Source organism: Crocuta crocuta, unplaced genomic scaffold (assembly GCF_008692635.1).
Source record: "Crocuta crocuta isolate KB4526 unplaced genomic scaffold, BGI_CrCroc_1.0 scaffold27, whole genome shotgun sequence".
NCBI lineage: Eukaryota > Metazoa > Chordata > Mammalia > Carnivora > Hyaenidae > Crocuta > Crocuta crocuta.
In genome coordinates, this window is record NW_027532250.1 from 5,723,985 (window position 1) to 5,747,351 (window position 23,367).

The following is a 23,367-nucleotide window of genomic DNA, read 5'->3' on the forward strand; positions in this document are numbered from 1 at the left end:
TTGTTCCTTGGATGAAGATCATGTAAATCCTCGCCCGATCTCCTCTCTCTCTCTCTCTCCTCTTCCCCCGCAGTTAGTTGATAATCTATTTTCTTACTTCTAAGTGAACTTTCTTCTCTCTCTCCCTCTGCGTTTTCTCGGCCCGGGAAGGGAGCAGGCCATCTCGGGGCCAGACCCCCGCCAGTGCAGGTCCGGGTGGTGCGCTTCGATGACCATATACCCAAGAAGGTAGTGGAGAGAAGAAACTTAATGAAGCTACTCCTGAGATCGTAGTGTCGAAAACTGAAATTTGGCTGGGTGGAATGACCGTTAACCAAAATACCCTTTGTGCCCAAGGCCTCTGATGGACACAGATTGCCATTGATGGACAGCAGGGCGGGCCCCTGCTGATCCTCTAAGGAACTGGGGGTGTTGAATCTTTTGGGGGGAAGCCATTATGAAAGACCATAACCTGAATGACCCCTGACTGTTGCTCAGCGCCTTGGGCCCTTCTCGGATATAGCGAAGACTCCTGAAGACCACCCCCTGTGTAGAAGGCTGGCGGTGGTCTATATTGTGCGGTTCGTGGGGTGCCCCTGTGGGAGCCAGGCATCATCAGAACTAAGCACCAGCCACCACCGCAAAGAAGAAAAGACCTTCCAACTGATGTGGTTTTCCCCCTGCATGTTAGGTCTGTCAAGCTGAACAAAAGGCCCACCTCCTTTTTGAGGTTCGTTGAGGTCTTTGTTTTAAGGTTAGCAGGGCTGGTTAACTGGCACATGGTTTTGCAACGCAGATAAGCTTTGGAAGGAATGAAATACAGCAGGTCAATTGGTGGACGTGAACAGTGACGTGTTTAAAAAAAAGCGGGGGGGGGGCGGCGCCTGGGTGGCTCAGTGGGTTAAGCCTCCGACTTTGGCTCAGGTCATGATCTCCCAGTTCGTGAGTTCGAGTCCACATCAAGCTCTGTGCCGGCAGCTAGCTCAGAGCCTNAGGTGCGTGCACGCGTGCCCAAAAATGTTTTAAAAAGTGTGGTTGGCAGATCAGCATCAGCTGGGAACTTGGCAGATATGAAAAATTACCAGCTCCACTCCAGATCCACTGAACCACTAAAGGTGGAGTTCAAGCCACCTGTACCTTAACAAGCCCTCTAGGTAGTCCTGAAGCACTTGTTTAAGAAGGTTGCGTGGGCGCTGGGCTACTATTTTAATGTGCACAGGAATCACCTGGGGATCTTGTTAAAGGGCAGATTGATTCTGTTGGTCTGGGACCTGAGGGTCTGCATTTCTAAGGTCATGATCTCCCGCTTCATTTTGCAAGACTGTGCCTGGTGGCGGGCTTTGTGCTGGGGTTCTCTCTCCCTGCCGCTCCCCTGCCCTCATTTGTTCTCTCTCTCTCTCTCTCTCTCTCCCCACAAACAAATTTTTTTTTGGTTCCTATAAAGATGTCTTAACCCCACCCCCAATCCTAGTTATCTGGGATGGGCGCTGGGAAGCTACATTTAAAACCTACAGCTCTTGGGGGGCCTGGGTGGTTCCGTCCGTTAAGCAACCGACTCTTGATCTTGGCTCAGGTCAGGATCTCAAAGTTTGTGGGATCGAGCCCTGCATCAGGGTCTGCGCTCACAGCACACTCTCCTTCTTTCTGCCCCATCCCTGGCTCGTGCTCTCTTTCAAAATATTTCAAAAATAAAACCCACGATTCAGATGATCCTGGTCTAGGCGGGGGGCTCTCCGGTACATTGTAGGATGGTTAACACCCCTGGCCTCTACTCCCAGATGCCACTGTCCTGTATGTGTGCACATAGGACTATCAAAAAGATCCCCAAGCATTGCCAGATGTTTCCTTTGGGGCAAAATGACCCTCCATTGAGAGGCTCGGGACTAGGTCCCTTGTTCGTACCCTGGTAAGGGACTTTGAGCACCACCACTATTCAGATGTGACCTCTGCAGCCCTTTATTCCTGAATAATGTTTACAAGGCACCGGCTGGGTGACCTACTGAGAATTTACAATGTGCATTTCTTAACCCTACCACTCCATGGCAGGTTAGTGATCCCTTTTTCGAGGACTGAGGCTCAGACAGATTAAGTTTCAGACAGCAAGTCACTGAGCAAGCCCCGTGCCTGGAGTGGAGGCCCTCACCAGGGTGCTTGGTGGCCTCTCCTGGTAAGAGGCTTACCCGTGGCAAATCACTCCCGGAAGATGGGATCCACCTTTACCTGGAGCGAAGAGAGTCCCAGTCCTTGGCCTCTAATTCGTATAGCAGTCAGGTCAGGATGTAGGTTTGTTAAGACCTCAGACCTTGACGGCAGCTTTTGTTTTTCCTTGAATTTAAATCTATTTGGAGAGAAATCACTTTATCTTCTAGGAATACTTGTCCTTGGGACAGAAAATTTTAAACCTCCACATGAGCTCAAACGACGTGAAATGATGTGACCGTCCCGACCCACAGAAATGTCCATTTCACATGGCTCTGCCGTCCCAACAGCAAAGGATACCGCGAACTCCCACGTATCTGGTGCTGGGCCTCAGAAGTGACAACGTGGCCAGTCTCCCTTCTTCTGGCCAACTATTCAGCGGCCCTGGATTACTTTGAAATGAATCTGATACCTAGGACTTGTAAATATCCATCCCTGAATGATGAGGAAGCTCTTTCATCTTTATACCCTAAAAAAAAATCCCTTATCAAACTTTGAGGGTTCATGCTTCTCATGCTGTTGAATGGCTCTTACAGAATGTTTAAATCAGGATCCAAAGAACCTCCAGATACCAGAAATCCTCCTCTCCAGTCTTTGACTCTGGTTTTTTCCTCTCCATCTTTAAGGGATGTGTTGAAACAGTGGCCTTTTGTATAGAAGCTCTGTGGGGCTGAAGTGTGGCCTGTGGTCTGTGACCTGCTGAATGGAGACCAAACAAATTCAGAAACTGAGAAAGCTTCTACAAGTACCTTGATGTTGGGGTGCCTGGGTGGCTTAGTCGGTCAAGGGTCCGACTTCAGCTCAGGTCACGATCTCATGGTCCGTGAGTTCGAGCCCCGTGTCAGGTTCTGTGCCGACAGCTCAGAGCCAGGAGCCTGCTTCGAATTCTGTCTCCCTCTTGGCCGCTTCCCTGCTCGTGCGCACACTCTCGCGCGCTCTCTCTCTCTCAAAAGTGAATAAACGTTTTAAAAAAAAAAATAGGTAGCTTGATGTTGNTCGTGTGCACACTCTCGCGCGCGCGCGCTCTCTCTCTCTCAAAAGTGAATAAACGTTTTAAAAAAAAAAATAGGTAGCTTGATGTTGCCGAGGCACCTAACTTTGTCATTTCTAATAACATTTGGCCTTTTGGGTCCTATTTCACTTGTAATTTTGTAATTTGTGTTATAATTTATAAAGATGTCCACGTGTGATGGATCAGAGCATTTCTACAAACTGCGTTTTCCCTGGGTCATTTGAGAAGCCCTGTTGCAAGGGCTGCCTCCCGGATCTCGTCAGTTGCGCGTCATGTTACCTTGTCCCTGTATTTCCTGGAAGCTGGTAGTTCAAGAAAGGACTTCTGTTAGGCCGGAGTGTACGTGGCTTTCAATTTTTAATGTGTGGCTTTTATTTTTTCCAAGTGTATCCTAAGACCTACCACGGCGCTTCCATTTGAGAAAGTAACAGTGCTTTTGTTTGTTTGCATTTCAGCTTCAGAATTAGATAATGATCCCAAACCAACTTGTCCCTCCGCCGACAGCGGTGATGCTCCGAAAGCCCCTGCCGTGGCTCTGGCCCCAGAGTCGAAGGAACAAACAGTGATGCTCGGGGAAAGGACCTTCAACTGTTGCTATCCAGGTGAAGCACAGACCTGAGCGCGCGGAGCCCCCTCTCTGCGCCGGGCACTGGCCAGCGAGCTCTGCCTGACTTCACCGGCTAAGTCCCTGCTCTGTGCTCCCACGCGGTCCCGACACGGGGAGCATTCAGCATGTTCCAAGTGTCCTCTGGTATCTGAGCTCCGCGTGACTTCCCAGAACTGCAAATTTCTAGTAGCTTCCTTTTTGAGCTTCCTTATTTTTTTGTAAGACTTTTTTTTTCCAAAATTTTTTTTAATGTTTATTTTTGAAAGAGACCAAGCATGAGTGGGTGAGGGACTGAGGGAGACACAGAATCCGAAGCAGGCTCCAGGCTCTGAGCTGTCAGCACAGAGCCCGACGCGGGGCTCGAACCCACAGACCGTGAGATCATGACCTGAGCCGAAGCGAGACGCCTAACTGACTGAGCCTCCCGTGTCCCCTTGAGCCTCTTTGTTAAGAAAAGCTGATTTTTTTTCCTTCCAGGTTGCCACTTCAAAACTGTTCACGGCATGAAAGATCTGGACCGTCACCTGAGAATCCACACAGGTAGGTAGCCATTCGTTTGTTCGAAACTTTAACGTTTGAAAAACGGATATGAATTTAAGTGCTGGCACGGAGTGTGGTAAGCAGGCCGGGAGTCGTCTCTGCCTCACAAAGTCCTCTGGCGCGGTGGGCTGTGACCTCCAAGGTCAGAAGCTAGGGGAAACGTGCTGGGAGATCAGACAAAGGCTATTCACAAAGGGATTCGTGCCTTAAAGTATGAAAGACCGCTAAGTAACCAGACAAGACCAGGAACATTCCAGCAGAGAGGGCAGCGGGTGCAGAGGCTTAGAAGGCACAAAATGAGCGAGAGCTAGGTTGGTGGAGGGAGGGCTGCATGGAGGCCCTGTGGCCCCAGTACATCTCCGATGAGAAGAATGAGGTTTCTTCTTCAAGGTTCCTTGAGAGCAGCCAGCTGCTGAGAAAACAGAAGGTGGGCGGGAACAGAAGAGTTGCCGTGATCTATAAGTGGGGTCTGCACACTGCGGGCCAAGTCTAGCCTGGGAAGCTCATTTGTTGTCTGTGGCTGCTTTGGCCCCACGGCGGCATCATTGAGTAGTTGCTAGAAAGACTCTATGGTGCACAGATGTCTAAGATACTGACTGTCCGGCTCTTTACAAAAACTTTGCCCACCTTTGGTCTCCGATGTGGACCCGGTCCCGGCTCGTGGGAATTAAGATCTTGATTGGCCTGTGGGCCTCCTGGCTGGCTCAGTCAGAAGAACCTGCGACTCTTGATCTCGGGGTTGTGAGTTCGAGCCCTACATTAGGTATAGAAATGACTAAGGATAAAAACAAATTTTAAAAGATACTGGTCTGGTAGCTCTTACAGAAACTGAACTAAGTGGCTTAAACATAATGCAGTTTCTCTCAAGTAGGACTTAAGAAGTGTGTACTCCACAGCTGGTAGAATGGCTCTATCATCCTTAACATAGAGCTTCATCTCCAAGGCAACTGCTCTAGCGCTCGGATTCTGTTACCTACTCTGGGCAGCAAGAGTCAAGGAGAGGCTCACAGCATCCCTCCCTCGGGCCATGCCCCGCCCTCCCCACCCCCAAGCAGAATCCCTGGTGACCTGTGCGATGGGATGCGACCAAGCAGAACTTGGTCAGGGCCACATCCAGCATCAAGGGAGGCTGGGGAATGGTTTCCAGAAGGACAGCCTTCTGCCCAGCTGAACTTAGGAGTTCCAAGAGGTGGATGGCTTTCTGGGCAGTTAGTGGTCTCTGTCTGAAATGGGCGTTGTGCTGTGCAAATAAGAGTATGAAGGGTCCTTTTAGCCGGGGAAGAGTAGGTCATGAAAGGCCTCTTCGTGAAGCAGGTTTTTGATCTTCACCTTGAACGTCCAGGCTGCCAGCACGAGGGCAGCAAGAACGTGCAGATGGCAGAAGCCAATTGAACAAAGCGGAGACCCCACCAACATGGCTGGTTTGTCACTGGGTCCTGACCAGCCCTCCTCCGTGGGGGCCATGCCACTGCTGCCTAGTGGGTGGGGTGGGAGGTGCTGCCAGATTGCTACCTTGCACAGGACGGGCCGTACGGCCAAGAACTCCCAGACCCCAAATGAACAGTACCAGGATGGACCGAGAAAGATAGGCAGAGGCTGGATTAATAATCTGTGAGAACAAGAGAGCATGGTGGGGATACAGAAAGTAGGCAAAGCCCTATCCTTGGTAGGGTTCAGAGTCTTATCCATCCAGAAGGGGGGTGGACAGATGGCTTCCCTGTTCGGTAATTGGGCTATTTGTGTCCAAGGCAAATGCTCTAGTTGTCTGAATTTCTTCACTAGTGAAAACTAGAAGGGTCTGGGGCGCTCACAGCCTCTCTCCCTCAAGGCATGATGGAAGGTAGTATCCCTAGCGATTAATGGAATAGTGAGAGCTAACTAATGGTGGCTTTCAAACCAAGGTGTTTGTCTTGCGACAGGCCAAAATAAGTATGGCGGGTATGCCCATGGTTCAGGGGAGTCAGGCCCTGCTATTACTTTGACATCCCAAGGATATGGCTTGCCTCGGCATGACCTCAGGAGGCTTCCTGCCCCCTTCAAGGTACAGCCTGCAAGTTGCAGGTCACTTGGGTTCATGTCTGATGGGCTAGAACTTTGTCACATGGCTACTTTTTCGCTGTGGGAATGGAGACTGACAGAAGTCTTGACTGTGGCCGCGTGGCCAGCTTATAAACCATTCTATCTGCAAGAAAAAGCAATACATGAGCCAGATGGCATCCCTGAGATGTGTGACGATGGGAGGGGGGTGGTGGGGGTAGGGGAATGATGTGTGCAATGTGTGCAGGTGATCAGTTAAGGCTTCAGCTGGACCTTTGCCAAGTGGATAGATCAGTGGATCCCCAAGCACTGTTCAGAGCTACTTTTACATGTAAGACTCAAATATCTCCCCCACCCCAAGTTTGTGTTTTATCTACAGTTACTGCATTAGAAATTAAAACCAGATGGGGCACCTGGGTGGCTCAGTCGGTTGAGCGTCTGACTTTGGCTCAGATCATGATCATGCAGTTAGTTTGTGGGTTCGAGCCCCACATAGGCTCTGTGCTGACAGCTCAGCTTGCTTTGGATTCTGTGTCTCCCTCTCTCTCTGCCCCTCCCCTGCTTGTGCTCTGTCTCTCCAAAATAACCAAAAAACAAAAAAAACAAAAAAAACCCAGAGGTGCCTGGAGGGCTCAGTCCAATAAGCATCCAACTCTGGCTCTGGTCATGATCTCCCAATTCGTGGATCTGAGCCCAACATCAAGGCTCTGTGCCNCAAAAAAAAACCAAAATCCAGAGGTGCCTGGAGGGCTCAGTCCAATAAGCATCCAACTCTGGCTCTGGTCATGATCTCCCAATTCGTGGATCTGAGCCCAACATCAAGGCTCTGTGCCCACAGTGCGGTGCAGAGCCTACTTGGGATTCTCTCCTTCTGTCTGCCCCTCCCCTGCTTGTATACACATGAGCGCACACACTTCTGGAGATAAGCGGATATTTTCAAGTTTTAAGTTTAAAAGTCCTAGGAAGCCAGGGTGCCCAGCTGGCTCAGAGCATGCAACTCTTAATCTTGGGGTTGTAAGTTCAAGCCCAACATGGGGGTGGAAAGATTATTAAAAAAAAAAAAAAAAAAACCTTCCCTCAATAAATGAATACAGAGTAACTCCCCCAAAAATGTGACCGGTGGCATTCTCCGTACCTTTGCAAATCTCCTTGTTTAAAAGTCAGCTGGATTCTCACACCTGCAGGCAGTCCATCGCCGTGCGTTTGGAAGTGTCTGAAGAATATCTGGCCTCTCCCATGTGGTTGGAAAGGGAATATTTTGTTGATAGCCTTTTTAGATAATTTTGCTTAATATTCTACCAAAAACCCAGCAAAGGGTGGTTTCTTAAGGATTAGTTGCTGTGTAGAATCTGTAACCGTATCCATAACCTTTTCGAACTGTTAAACTAAAATCCCTTGTTCTAATGACTCTGAATGGTTCTTAACCCCTGCTTGAATTTTCGGATGTCCTGCATTGGTCTCTCAGAAAATGCTACTTTACCGACTTAAGTGATTTTTTTTTTTTCCAAATGTTGACCCATTTCATAATCCCATAGGGGAAAAAAAATCCTGAATATGCCCAACCTCCTCAGAAACCTCTAAGAACCCGGAAGCTGTTCCCTCAGGGTAGGGGATCTATTCTGAAATCCTAGCTTTGAGTTCAGAGCCAGGAGGTTATCATTTCAGTATTGGGAATTTTCCTCGCAATGACTGGTTCAAAATGACTCCTTTCATTCTGAAGAGCAGACTTGCCAGATGCCAGGCTTGGAAAAAAAAAAAACAAAACCCATAGTTGGTGTGCTCTTTGAAGTCTAAATGATGATAGCACCTAGCCTGCAACCCAGCAACCTTACCCATGCCATTCTCCAGCCGGCCAGGGTTCTCAGGTTCATGGCCAAGTGCATTCTGTATACTTTGGGTTTCTTTAGCACAGTGTTTTAAAAAAAAAAAACAGGCTTCAGGGGGAGCGATTTAATTGAAGCAATTTGCTGTTGGAAAAGTTACTCTGAAGGGAAATGAGCTCTGTGCTCCCTGGGGTGGGGGTGGGGGGTGAAGAGCATCCCTACTGTTGGGGGGGTGGGCATGGAGCTGGTGATTTGTACTCCGGCACCTGCACTTCTGCTTGGTCGTTCCTACAGCAGGTGTAAAGGTCAGCAGTGAACAGTGGAAAGTCCCATCTTTGTGGTATGGAAATACTTTTGACTACAGACAAGAAAAGACTCTGCGACCCCCAGGCACTCAGACTGCACTTTGAGAACCTAGAGGGTGGAGTTTGAAAGGCAAATGTAGTAGGGTGGGGGTGCGGTGGGCACAGGAGTGGCTCAGAACGGGGCCTCTGTGTACCCAGAATGTGGGCGTGTCGCAGGCTTCTGTTTGGGGGGAGGAAATTCGAAAGCTGAAGATCGTGGATCTTTTTATTACCTTTATCCTAAAGTTACATCTTCTCAGGGCTCCGGGGTGGCTCAGTCAGTTAAGCTATGACTTTGGCTCGGCTCAGGATCTCGAAGTTCTTGGGTTCGAGGCCCACATCGGGCTCTTTACTGTCAGCGAAGTGAATCCTCTCCCTCCCTCTCACTCTCTGCCCCTCCCTCATTCATCCTCTCTCAAAAATAAACATTAAAAAGCCCTGTTTTCTCTATTTACATCAAATGCCAGTTTATCCTGGATGAGGAAAAAGAAGCTTTTAATGCTTAGAGCAAGGAGAGGAAGGGTGGAGAGGGAGAGCGAGAACCCCAAGCAGGTTCCGTGCTGTGCAGAACCTGTCACGGGGCTCAACCCCACGAACCGCGAGATCGTGACCTATGAACCAAAACCCAGAGTTGGGTGCTTGACTAAGTCACCCGTGTGCCCCTCTCCTGGATGAAAAATTTCTATCGAAGTTAAGATGGTCCTGCCCTGCAGCACTTACTTAGTAAAGGAGGTGGATTCTAAGGTTTCTGTTCTGCGGTTTTACTTCCTCATTTGCTGGTGGCATCAGGGTTAATCAGTCATGAAAGGAATGGAGGCATATTTTTCTTTCCCTCTGCTAATGCAGTTAACTGAACGTGGACACCTTTTTCCTGGGCAACTCGGTAGAACATGCCAGCAACGCTCTCGGCTTATGACTTTTTCAGCAGATGGAGAAGGGAGTGTCCATTAGAAGGGAGTGAGGACAATTTTACCTCGGTGACAACTGAAGACTGCTTGGCCCCTCCCAGTGCCCCCAGAGTCAGTCATTGCTCTACGCCTTGTGGTCTTCTGTTCGGGACCCGGCCAATGCAGCAGCCTCTGCCAGATAAAGAGGGTCTTGACCTTCACCCCCCCCTTCTGTGGACCCTTCCCACAATGTTTTTAAATGCAATAAAATGACATTAAACTATATTTCAGTACAATTTCAGTGTTAAATGTGTGGTGTTTTAAAAAAAATAACATTTTTGAGAGACTAGGGAAGTGGGGGATGTGGGGGAGAGAGACCCAGAATCCGAAGCAGGCTCCGGGCTATCAGCCTAGAGCCCCATACGGGGTTCGAACTGTGAGATCGTGACCTGAGCCGAAGTCAGAAGCTTAACCTACTGAGCTCCCCAAGCACCCTGTGTTGTGGCATCTTAAGATGCTATAAACCCTTGTTCTCCAAACTGTAGCAAAGACCAGAAGTGGCAGCCTCACCTGGGAGCTTGCTAGAAGGGCTGAATCTCGGGGCTAACCCGGACACCATGCAAACTACGTTTTTACTCTTTCTGTAAATTCTAAGAAGTAGATGTTGGTCAAAGGGTAAAAACTTGCAGTTATAAAATGTATGCATTCTAGGGATCTAATGTACAGTGTGGGGACTGTTCAGTTACTATCCTATACTTGAAAGTTGCTAAGGGTAGATCTTAAATGTTCTCACCACCAAGAAAAAGGGGGAGGGGATTCTCTGAGGTGACGGGGGTGTTAACTAAACTTGCAGTGGTAATCCTTTAATAGATACACTCGTATTAAGCCGTCACGTTGTATACCTTAAAATCACGTCGGTTATATCTCCAAGCTGGAACAGACTGCACAGTGATGAAGCCTTCCTCACCCCTGCGTTAGTATGTGCAGACACAGACCCTGTTTAATGTCCGATCAGCTACTAGATTCTGTCTTCATTGTGAAGTAGTGATGAGCATAAATGATGCTTCAAGAGACCCGCAGCAAGTATAATATGGTGTGGACATGGTTCCTGTGTATCGACCAGGGTCTCCAGTACCATTATTAGTCGAGTTTGTTGACCGCACAACTGGTGGAAATACTAAACTCCAGTTAGAGGCAGTAATAAAAATCGTTTCCCATACAAGGTCTCGGACCCCCTAAACCGTATCCCCAAGCCCTAAATTAAGCACCCCTGTTCTGGAATGTTACTGGTCATCCTGGGCAAGAAAAACACGAGGCAAACCACACCTTGGCTTTTAAAAGCCCTTGCCTGGGGGTACCTGGCTGGCTCACTCAGGAGAGCTTGTGACTCTTGATCTCAGGGTCGTGAGTTCAAGCCCCGTGCTGTTGGGTATCAAGATTACTTCAGTAAAACTTGAAAAAAGAATTTGCCTGACTCATCAACTTCAATCCTATTTCAGTGGGCAGTGCAAGTCACCTGCCTAAGCCTGTGGTCAGTCATGGGGACAGGGAGGCAGAATTCTCCTGAGGGTAGGGGATGGTGAACACTTGAGCAGTAAATCGTTCGCTTTGGGGTACATCTCTGACCTAGCCATTTTAATGGCCACTGATCTGTTTTCTCCTGGTTCAGGCTTTGTAATCTGATCTATTCCTAATCCATTGTCCATGTTATCAAGTCTTAATTTATTGGGGGTAAAGTTCTGCATAGGTCACGATGGACTTGATGTCCCGCCCCCTTCCTCTTTTCCAGAGTCTGTTGGAATTGTCAATCAGGTAGATGGTCTTGTCTCCCATCCCTGCCCTGGGGACATTGGGCAATAATCAGAAGACCTTTTTGACACTTAAAACTAGAGATGGAGATTCTACTGGCCTCTAGTGGGACCCGGTCACGGTCGCTGCTGAATGTCCTGCAGTGCACAGGAGAGTCTCCAGGGAAGAACTACTTGGCCAAGAAGGCAATACTGAGATCGAAGACCCTGTGGAGTATTGGCATCTTCTACTTGAGCGAGTCTCTTTTCCTATCTGTTGTATATTTATATGGATCAACTGTTGCGTGTCTTGCTTGCTTCTAGTTTATTGAATTGCCTACAGTTTGCTTTTAGCCTTTTGTTAAAAATGAACTCCAGTCTGTAAACATTCCTCTGAAAACAGAGATAGGCTGTAGGCTTTGATACATGGAGCTCTCCTTGTTTATCTCTAGGGAACTTGTAATCTGATTTTGCTTCTTGAACAAAAATGGTTTTAAAATATGCTGGGTGACTCCGTTGAGCATCCGGCTCTTGATTTCGGCTCAGGTCGTGATCTCAGGGTGGCGTGAGTTTGTGCTCTGTGCTGGTGGCTCAGAGCCTGCTTGGGATTCTCTCTCTCTCCCCCTCTCTCTCCCTGCCCCTCCCCAACTCAAACTGTCCATCTGTCTCTCAAATAAACTTTAAAAAATATATGCTGTGACTTTTGGAAAACCTTCTGTGAAACCGTATTAAATTCATCTCAGAAGCTTGAGCCCCATCCTCTTGGTTTTATCTTTTCACCTGAATTACTTTGTGACTTTTACCATGATTGCTATTTTGCCTAACAGTTGATACTCTGTCTTCTAGCATTTTCCTAGAATATTTTTCTGTCCTAGAATATGTTTTTCCTAGAATGTTTCTACTTGTCATTTTTATTTATGTACCTTAAGAGCATTAAACTAACCCCTTAAATGTGTTAAAAACTTTTAATGGGAAAACTTAATCTATTTGTCTTATACGTAGTTTGACTTTTATGAGTGTTCTTTTGCTTTTTTTTTTATATTCCTCTTGTGGTTTGGAAGTAATAGTTTGCATTTTATTATATCCCCCAGCTTATCTACTTCCTTTTTTCCTGATGTACACAGTTCAAGTGTGATGCTCTGAGTCATCAGCTGGCTTGACTTTCTCTTCCCACTCAACGCCAGTTCAAGTACAGGACTCTACATCAATAATTTCTGTAGGACTTTGCAGACACTGCTCCCATCTTGCCATCCAGGGTTGTCAGAGGAGCGATAAGCTGATCTGAGCGTTTCTTAAAAGCTGTAAGATCTTACTCTTCTGCCTCCACATAAGCCAGTGTGAGATCCGTGGCCATCTTTCGTGTTGAGAAATCACTGTTTTCTCTGTTGTGTCCTAGACCATCTAGAATTGGCCTTCATGTCTTGTATTTTCCCTGTTGTCCCTTTGGGCAGCCTTCTAGGAGATTCTTTAGCTCCTTCATCTAAGTCCTTTTTTGACCTTCTTTCTGCCAGTCAACGTGGAGTCTTGCAATTCCCAGGAGAATAGGAATGATTATGAAAATGAAGACTGTTTGCTTCTAGAACCTCAGGTTCTTGGTCATATCCTTGTGGGTCTGGTTTTCCCCCTAAGCATGTGTTCATTGGGTAGGGTTTTTTTTTTGTTGTTGTTGTTGTTTTTAAAGCATGTGATCTGGGGCACCTGGGTGACTCAGTCGGTTAAGCGTCCGACTTCGGCTGCAGTCTTGATCATCTCACAGTTTGTGGGTTCGAGCCCCGCGTCGGGCTCTGTGCTGACAGCCAGTTCAGAGTGTGGAGCCTGCTTCAGATTCCATATCTCCCTCTCTGTCTAACCCTCCCTGCTCATGCTGTCTCTCTCTCTCTCAGAAATAAATAAAACATTAAAAAAAATTTAAAGTATGTGATCAGTCTGAAGTGGCTGTATGGGAGGAATGGAACACTCTTTGGAGGAAATATTCTGGCGACAGGGTTCTGTTCTCCAGAATATCTCTGGCTCCTTGAGGCCTTTGCACTGTTGCTGTGGTTGTAAGCACCCTCACCTTCTAACAGCCTGGGGATAGACACCATTGCTGCTGTGGTTCGGTGCAAGTAAGGGAGGGAGTCACCCTGACCATTCTACATGGATCGTCAGCTGCTGAGCCAGAATGCTGTTCTAAGATCGCTACACTTGATCTCGAATACTTTCAATAATCCCTCCCCTTTTCCCATACCGGGTTTGGCCTATGATTTTCTCCTTCAGTCTGATTTTATTTAATCTGTTCCTTCGGATTCCTTAAAATTTGTGAGCCGCCAACGAGTAGCCCACCTTCTCATTTCCCAGTGCGCTGAACTACATATGGGCATTTGGACCGAAGGAAGAGGCAGACCCCGTATGCCCAGGCTACCATCTTGGTCAGATCTTTGCCGTCCTCTTCATAGAGAACCCTTAAAACCTTGAATCTTCCTTATGTGTTTGAAGGAGACAAACCACACAAGTGTGAGTTCTGTGACAAGTGCTTCAGCCGGAAGGACAACCTGACCATGCACATGCGGTGCCACACCAGCGTGAAGCCCCACAAGTGTCACCTGTGTGACTATGCCGCCGTGGACAGCAGCAGCCTTAAGAAGCACCTGCGGATACACTCGGACGAGCGGCCCTACAAATGCCAGCTCTGCCCCTACGCCAGCCGCAACTCCAGCCAGCTCACGGTGCACCTGCGGTCCCACACAGGTAGGTCCCTGACCTTGGAAACTTGTTCTCTAGCCTCTTAACCTTCATCTCCTTGAAACACAAGCATCTAAGATGACTTGATGGTCTAAGCAAAAGAATCGGAATTTTCTATGGTTTTTCACCAAGAAGACAACTTCCAGTAACACCTGGAAGTTGGACAGCTGGGTTCTCTAACTTCGTAGACCACAGCTGGTGATGAGTACCCAAGACAGCCGTTAAGCAAAGGCTGTGTCCCCAAAGTCTCATGTATAAACTAGGCATTTCAGTCATTTTACAGAAGCCGATCGCCTGGCCTAATTCAGAAACGTGGCAGAATTAGTTGACGGGAACTGCAAATCCCAAGTTTCTAGTTGCTGGAAATCAGACTTTGCCAAGAGCTTTATCCTCCCTTGCTGAGACCCCTTTTGAATAACAATAGAAATACCAGCTCCTCAAGGCTCAGGAGAAATGGGGGTTGGGAAGCTCAAGAGGCTCAGAAAACTAGACTTTGCAGTGAATTCATAGAAGATGGTGAGCAGACTGAATATGCTGACATCTGAAACTAAGTAAATAAGTAAATAAATAAACTTCCAGCAGACAAATGGGAGGCAGCCATGGAGTTGGGAGCTCATCTTTCCAGCCACTGTCTTACTACCCTGAGAGCTCTGAACTTGGAACTGGCACGTAGACTGCCAAGGCCACATAGCTCAGAGGAGAAGCTCAGGCCTCCATAGGCATTATGCCCCAAACTGCCCAGTAGCAGATAAAACTCACAACACCTGTGTCTAATCCTAAACCAGACTACTCTTCCTAAATCTAAATCTCAATTATGGATTATAAGTCATGGCTGGAAACAAGTGATCTAAAAATGCACCATATCGAATCAATCCCGGAGTTAACCAAGTACTTGGGTAATGGTTTCCATTCTAATTGGTATCTACCCACTGGCAGAAATGTTGCATCGAAGAAGAGTTCTATGAAAAGGCAGTGAGAACAAAGTATGAATGAAAACCAGAGTTGCTGTTTATAAAGGTAAAGAAATTTCCCAGAGATTAGATGAAAAAAAACGTGAATTTGTATAACTGAGAATAAGAAGCTGGAAGTTTGGTGTTACTAACTAGGTCTAGGAAAAAAAGTAGAAGTGAGAAAATCAAATGAGAAGGAATTTCCCAGTTCTAAAGAGCCGTGAGAATGGAAAGGGTTCACAGATGCCTAGCAGGACAGAGGGAGTGGATGGGCAGTGTCAAACCTAGGAAGACTTCTCAGTGGTTTTGGCTTCTCAGGGGACTGTGGAATTGTGCCCTCAAAGTTGGGAAATGATTTTGAAGGAAGAATTCTATACCCAGCTAAACTACCTGAAGTATACAAGTAGAAAGTATACAAAAATATGCAAGAAGTCAAGACTTCCAGCCAGCATGCTAGTAGAAGTTCCTGGAAGATAAGCGGTCCTCCAGGGAGAAAACAAAATTTGGCATGAGATATTTCATGTATATTTGAATATAGCTGACGGAGATTGCAGTAAAGAAATCTCAAGATAATTCCTGTGTAGAAGGTTTTAGAGAAAATTAAGTCAGAAACTGAAACTCCACCAGAAATTTCATGTAAAATATCACATAATTAAGAGACTGGATGACTTTTGAGATTATAGCAAGATTCTTTCTTCCTCCGCGCACAGTCCAGTCAAGAATTAAGCTAAACTGTGAACCAAAATAAGCACGGAAGAAAAGTGAATCCATTTGACCTTGATACTAATACTATATCACATGGTCCAGGTGTGACAGTGATCCTCCAAGGAGGTAAATGGAATTCTGGTCCAGTGTTTGGCTCTGGTGAATATGACCTATACCCAGTCATAAATTATAGTCTGATTCTAACACTGAAAAGAACTAGTTAAAGCCTGGGAGTTCCCTGGTCAGAATGTGAATGTTCTTGAACTTAAATGTGAAAATAAAGCTATCCTGACAAGTAGGGAGACATAGTGTGGTGAAGAGGAGGGAACCCTCAAGAAACCTCTCAAGCTGATGGACTAGAAGTCGGGAAGTTATTACCCCCCAATGTAGGAGGTAATGCCAGAAGAGTAAAATAGGCACCCAATGATGGAGGGTGGGGGGAGGGGTGGATGTGTAGGATAACTGAGATCTTCATCTTTGCTTATGTTTAGCTGATGATGATTAAAGTAGCAACGTCCAAAAGCCCTAAAAACCCTTAGCGCCTCCAGAGTACAGAAGGAGGCTATGGATTTTCAGTGCTTGTTGCCTGGCAACATATTCCCGTGTCAGTTTTATAAGGAGAATTCAGTCTAGTCATAAACTATTGAAACTTGAGTGTTACAAGCCAATCAATTGTTATAATACGGCTTCAACAGTATAGTCAGCAGTTAGGTCCTAGTTGGGTTTGGAACAACTGTAACCTAAGTTGTACCCCATCCGTGTCTGATTTTGAAGTGCAAAATGAGAATCCGATTCAAAAGTAAAGTGACCTCATAAATAGCGTGGCCTTGGATACCATGGTGCCTGAGTTCAAATCCCTGCTGTTTGACCTCCCTAAGCCTCCATTACCCCGTCTGTTGAATGGGGTTATGGTACCTACTTCTAAGATTGTCGGGAGGAGAAGAGAAGGTCACGGACATGGTAAGTGGTGCTGTTAGGGAGTTACTAGTAGTTGGAGTTCAAGACCCAACTGTCTCTGCAGCCACAGGTATTCTGATGCGTGTTTGGGGGGAGCTCTTTTGCCTGCCTGCTCTAATGGAAACACACCTTCCATTGTTAGGGGACACCCCCTTCCAGTGCTGGCTCTGTAGCGCCAAGTTCAAAATCAGCTCGGACTTGAAAAGGCACATGATCGTGCACTCGGGGGAAAAGCCTTTCAAGTGCGAGTTCTGTGACGTCCGCTGTACCATGAAGGCCAACCTCAAGTCACACATCCGCATCAAGCACACGTTCAAGTGCCTGCACTGCTCCTTCCAGGGCCGGGACCGGGCCGACCTCCTGGAGCACAGCCGGCTGCACCAGGCCGACCACCCCGAGAAGTGTCCCGAGTGCAGCTACTCCTGCTCCAGCGCGGCCGCCCTGCGCGTGCACAGCAGGGTGCACTGCAAAGACCGCCCGTTCAAGTGCGACTTCTGCAGCTTCGACACGAAGCGGCCCAGCAGCCTGGCCAAGCACATTGACAAGGTGCACAGGGACGAGACCAAAACGGAGAACCGGGCCCCGCAGGGCAAGGAGGGGCCCCACGGGGACAGCTCCCAGCACGTGGCCAAGATAGTGACCCAGAGGGCCTTCCGCTGCGAGACCTGCGGCGCCTCCTTTGTCAGGGATGACTCCCTGAGGTGCCATAAGAAGCAGCACAACGACCAGAGCGAGAACAAGAACTCGGACTTGGTCACCTTCCCGCCCGAAAGCAGTGCCTCGGGGCAGCTCGGCACCCTGGTCTCCACCGGGCAGCTTGACACGTCCCTGGAGCCCAGCCAGTGCCTCTAGTTCAGCCAAGGAGGGTGGTCAGCTGCCTGGATTCCAGGCAAATAAATGCCCTCCGAGTTGAGACCGTCAAGCCAGACTTGAGCCGCCAGCTCCCGGGACGGCGGCCCTGACCTTCCAGGCCCTCGAGGACAGTGGCTGCTGTCGCTGGCATGAGAACCGACGCCAAAGCAACTGTGTGGAGACTGCCCCTCCCCATGGCCGTCTGACCTCCGAGCATTGTCTACGCACGGACCCAGGCATCCCAAGGTGGGGGGTCCGTTGCACACCATTCTATCCAATAGGGATAGTTTTGTGATGGCTTCTGACCTTGAACCTAATCCATCTCTGATGAAATTCTTAAACTACTTAGACGGCATGGAAGATTGATGTGTACAGTGGGGAAGTTTAAGAGGGACAGCGGGCTACGTGGAGGGCCTGGGGTGGCTGGAGAAGTTCTATTTCTTAACCTGGGTGGTGGTGACGAGCGTTCGCCTTAAGCACTTGTAGGGTTCCTTTTAGCGATGTCTTATAATAAAATGACAGACTCCTCTGTAGGATGATGTGAGAGGGACGCTCCATTTTTTCTTGACACTCTTCCAGTAGACTGCTTCCCGCGTGGGGTTCCCCGCCCCATTCAGTAATGCATTCTGAATGCACCCGGCATCTCCAGCTCTCAGTGCTTCAGGGAAGCGAAATGCAGTTGAATCTGTAGGTGGCACCAAAGATCAGACTAACGCTACCTGCGTCTGCCATTATGCGTTGTGAAACTCCGTTTCTGTGCTTCATGAAGAAAAGACTAGGGGCCCAGAGGGCCCCCGGCTTGGTTCTGGGACACATGCATGAGACCGCCTGAGCTTAGTCTCTCCTCCCAGTAAGCACTTGGCATTTGCTGCACCAACAAGTGAAAACCTCAACCTCTTGTAGATGGACATTTTGCTTGGCCGAAACCTAGGAGGGTTCTGGAAGGCCAGTGGATATGTAATTTATCCAAAGCCGGTTTGTTCTTTGACACCTTTCCCTCACATCCGGTCTTTGTGCCCTCATCAAGTTAGATGTCTGTGCTTTTCAAACCAATTAAATGGATCCATTGTTTTTGGTAAACTAGGGGAGAAGGACGTGAAAATTTTTATAGATTGTTTACAGGGGAATAAATGATTTACTTACGAAATAGCAAGTCTGTAGCTTACTTGGTCATGAATTCTGTTGTTTGAACATATCTGATTGAAGTGTGGCATCAGGTGAATGATAAAAACACTGTCGGATCTCTTTGTTGCCAGAAGAAAAGATGAAAATGATGGAGACTCATGATAGAATTCATCCTTGCTTTGGAGCTGTGGTTTTCGATTGTTCAAGGGAAACGTCTGGTTACTGAATGCCAGTGCATTGTACACATGCTGTTGTCACCTTTCTGCTCTTTGTCACGAGTCTTCTCTGTGTTTCTGTTGTAGTAGCGGGGGGCTGTTGACCTTTCAAGTGGGAACCCATATATCGAAATCATAAACGTTGCTCGAACTTTTGGCATCACAGCTCTTCAGATAAACCGGAACAGCCTTTCTTGAAGGTATATTTTCCCCCCATTTTGTATGGACTTCATGGGTCTGAGATCCACCCTGGGTGGGTATCATCCAGCACATTTGGATTCCCTTTAGAGCAGAGGTCTGCCAAGAATTCCGGACCCAGACGGTAAATATTGGAGGCATTGTGGGGCCATCAGTTCTCTCTTGTGATGAAACTCTGGTGTTAGCACAAAAGCAGCCATAGGCTATAAGAAAAAGGATGAACTATTCTGTGCTCCGATAAAACTTTATAAAATCGGGGCACCTGGCTGGCTCAGTTGGAAGAGCGTGTGACTCTTGGTCTCAGGGGTCTTGGGGTTGAGCCCCATGTGGGGTGTAGAGACTCCTTAAATAAAACTTTAAAAAAGAAACTTTATGAAATAATTCAGGAAGTGGGAGAGTAAACTGGCTGTCCCTTCTAGGATGAAGGCTTCCAATATATAGTTAATGCCACAACCATGGGAAGCCACCATGATGGTGGAGACCAGAAAAGCAAAGTTGCTGTGCCTCGACTTGCAGAGTCAGTATTGGCCTGAAAGGGGAAATTGAGGATGTTCACAGTTTGGTCACACCTGGACTAGGATTTGGTGAACTTTCTCGGTCAAGGGCCAGATAATAATTATTTTGGGCTTTGCTGGCCTTTGTCTCTCTGATGGGCCTGTTCAACTCTGTTCACTTAATGCTGTTGTAGCACAATTACTCCACTCTGCCGTTATAACTGTAGTAGCCAGAGATAATAGGTAAGCATATGGCCATATGCCAGTAAAACTCTATTTACAAAAAGGGCCATGCTTTGGAGGGGCCAGTGTTCGCTGACCCCTGGGCTGGACTATTGAGTGTAAGCAATGGGGTAAGTGATTATGGGTTAAAAACTTGCGGGAAGAGCTACTGAGAATGCTAAATGCCCTGGGGTCCCTTCGAAGAAGGCGCTATTTCATGCGACAGATGAGTTCACCATGTTAGGCATTGGGAAAAACTAGATGCTCCTAAAAAAAAAAAACAACAACTAGATCCTCCTGATCCTTATTCAGAGTAGCTATAAATCTCCAGGAAGGATCCAGAAATCAAGATGGCCCCATGTTGTTTTCTGCTTATGGTTTCTTGCTGCCTTCTAAACCCCATAGAACATGAATTTTTTTGGTCCCTGCATTTAGTTCCTTTCTTAAAAGGACGAACCTCCGTTCCTATTGCTGTGGCCAGACCTTGTGCTAAGAACTTTACCTGCGTTCACTGATCTCTCCCAGTGCCGTCCAGAGCTGGGACTGCGGTGAGGGAAGGGAGACACTTGCCTAGAGCACCAACAACTCTGTAACCAATAAATATTTTGATTGGCACAATACGGTGCAGAGGTCAGCCACTTTGTTTTCATGAAGTAGCATTAGAAGTTGGCCTGGCAATTGGGGCACGCCGTCGGGGGCAGAATTGGAGCCTGTCTTTAAAACCGCATTAAAATATTGACCTTGATCAGTGAGATGGTCGGTACCAGTTTGTATTGGCACCTGAGGGGCCTGCCTCACCCACCTCACCCTGGTCCCTGCCTCTCGTCCAGATGCAAAACCTGAAACATCAAGGTGAAGAAACTTCCTAGAACAGCCTTGGATTTCAGCCCCTGGTGGGGCAGCTCCAGAATTCAAGTTTTTAACGAAAACGCGAGGCTGGGTCTTGGAGAAAAAATTTGTTAAGCTAGTAAGTTGATCTGAGAGGGTGATGACAGCGATTCCAAAGAAACCTTTTTATGTAAGCAAATGGGGTTGAGGAGGAAGGATGTGAGGAAGCCCAGCTGACGGCAGTGCTGTGTGGCTGACCTCCAGCTAGAGACTCCAATTCTCCATCTGCTTCTCTAAATGTGCCACTTCAGGCATTTGGCTTAATGATCAAATCAAGTGGTTTAAAACAAAACCAAGCTTGGCTTAGCCGTTTGTCCTTTAATTGTTCGTGGGGGGAGGGGGGAGCAGGCAGATTGGGAAATAACCAAGAACTAGTACTATGACCTTCTGACATTGGGATCGTGGCTTCTGTCTTCTCACCCAGGCTAGATCTTCAACATGTAGTCCAAGATGGCGGCCCTTAAGCTCCAACCAGGTGGAAAAGGCCATACCCCTTCCCCTTGACACTTCCGGGAAGTTGTATGTAAACTTCTGCTCGCCTCCCCTGGTTACTTAGATGGTCACACAGCACTGCTGTTGTGAAGGGTGCTGGGAGATGGTGGCTCTGAAGGAGCTGTGCCGAGTTAAAACCTGGAAAGAGACCCTAGATCATGAGTGTTCTCTGATCAGTAATGTGGCCTCCTAGAAGTTTGCCGACGACTTTTCTAGGAAACCCCTGGTTCAGATCCTGCACGCTCAGGGTGCTCTCCCCATGAGCACTTCTTTTTTTTNCCGGGGCTCTGCATAGGAGGAACCAGCACGGGAACCATGGCATTCTAGCATTTCTCTGCCCGGTTCCATCCATTCCTCCCCACGGATGTCATTGCCATTTGTCCCAAGGCGGGGAAATCTCTTCAGGAACCATAGCTTGCCTCATGCAGCCTGTCCAGGAAGGTCAGACCCAGGTGTGCCGGGCTCACACACCCGCGTGGTGTTTGCAGTCTGACTCTCCACTAACTTCGTAGAGGGCGTGTTCCATGGGCAGAGGCGGGGCGATCAGGGATGGAACCGTTTGAGTTCTAAGTGGTAGGGCAGAAAAAGGATTCAGCTCGTTCTGCAAGAATGGGGAGAGGGGCGCCTGGGTGGCTTAGTCGGTTAAGCGTCCGACTTTCGCTTAGGTCTTGATCTCGCGGTTCGTGGGTTCGAGCCCCGCGTCGGGCGCTGTGCTGACTGCCAGCTCAGAGCCTGGAGCCTGTTTCAGTCTGTGACTCCCTCTCTCTCTGACCCTCCNGTAATGTGGCCTCCTAGAAGTTTGCCGACGACTTTTCTAGGAAACCCCTGGTTCAGATCCTGCACGCTCAGGGTGCTCTCCCCATGAGCACTTCTTTTTTTTATCAGGGCTTTACTGGGGCTGCTTTGCCTGCGCTTTACAGATGATGGTCCTTGGCCCTCAAGGTGTTCTGTAACTCTAGTCCAGGGGGCCTCCACTGTGGCTACAGTCACCTAGGAAGCCCTTAGGTATTTGGAATGTATCTTGGGGCAGGGAGATTGGTGTCTTTGAGAGTCTGCAGGTGACTCTAAGGTGCAGTAGGACAGCTGCTCGTTGGAGGAGCTATCACCTGTGCTGTCATAGAGGAGCCAACACTTGACTGCTCTCGCCATCTTGAATTGAATTTTTTTTAAACGATAATTTTTGAGAGACGGAGACACAGAATCTGAAGCAGTCAATACAGAGCCTGACGCGGGCCTGGAACTCCTGAATCGTGAGATCGTGACCTGAGCTAAAGTCAGAAGCTAAACTGACGGAACCACCCAGGCGCCCCAAGATTCTTCATTTTTAAACCAGCCGTCATGTGTTTTCATTTGACACCAGACCCCGCAAATTATGTAGCTGGTCCTGTGAAGGAAAGAAAAGAACCTTCCTGAGAAGGAAGGCTGCCTGCATCACTGATCTNTGGCAGGACTTCAAATATGGGTATTGTTGGATGATTGCAGAAATGTCCCTGGGCTGTCCGGCCACATGCTGGGGCAGGTATTGCCGGAATGGACTTGGTCTTCCAACCCAGGCAGGTCACATGACTAGTGTGGCTGAAGCCGAGAGTGTTAGGATTTGAACCCGTGTCTGAGGCCTGCAGGTAGAAGTCCACTTCTAATATCCAATATCCAATACTGCCTGCTTGGGAGACCTGCCTGAAGGCCAGAGTCAAAAGTCCTGGACCTCTCTGGCAAGCCAGTGAAGTCTAGGAATCCCCTCTAAGTGATGTTTAAAAGAAGAAGGAAATGTGTACGTTTGTAATCGAAAAGATTACAAAGAAACATAAGAAAACCTAATTGAAATAGTTATCAAAGTATTTTTTATAATGTGTATTTTTGAGAGACAGTGTCAGCAAAGGGAGGGACAGAGAGAGAGAGAGAGACACAGAATCCGAAGCAGGCTCCAGGCTCTGAGCTGTCAGCACAGAGCCCAACGTGGGGCTGGAACTCATGAACTGTGAGATCGTGACCTCAGCTGAAGTTGGACGCTTAATTGACTGAGCCACCCAGGTGCCCCTTTTGAATGATGTACACGTTTATTACTACATTAAGTAAGCTCTAGCAGCAGATCTAGTAAGTGCTCTGCAGTAGAGATGGTATTTCAAGATCACTAGAGCCATGATTTTTTTTTTCAATATAATTTATTGTCAAACTGGTTTCCATATAACACCCAGTGCTCATCCCAACAAGTACCCTCCTCAATGCCCATCACCCACTTTCCCTTCTCCCCCATCAACCCTCAGTTTGTTCTCAGTATTTAAGAGTCTCTTCTGGTTTGCCTCCCTCCCTCTCTGTAACTTTTTTTTTTTTTT

The 23,367-nt window shown here is 47.9% G+C and overlaps 1 protein-coding gene across 2 annotated transcripts in view; it reads left to right on the forward strand.

The window, feature by feature from the left end:
* LOC144243254 (zinc finger protein 64) overlaps nt 1–18,547 on the forward strand; it is a 105,462-nt gene extending 86,915 nt beyond the window's left edge. For both annotated transcript variants that reach the window (XM_077778295.1, XM_077778296.1), the window contains exons 6-9: nt 3,646–3,792; nt 4,275–4,337; nt 13,691–13,942; nt 16,691–18,547. In XM_077778295.1, coding sequence (XP_077634421.1) covers nt 3,646–3,792; nt 4,275–4,337; nt 13,691–13,942; nt 16,691–17,400 — 1,172 coding nt within the window. In that variant the 3' untranslated portion in view covers nt 17,401–18,547. The remainder of the gene's footprint in view (nt 1–3,645; nt 3,793–4,274; nt 4,338–13,690; nt 13,943–16,690) is intronic.
* The last annotated feature ends 4,820 nt before the right edge of the window (nt 18,548–23,367 follow it).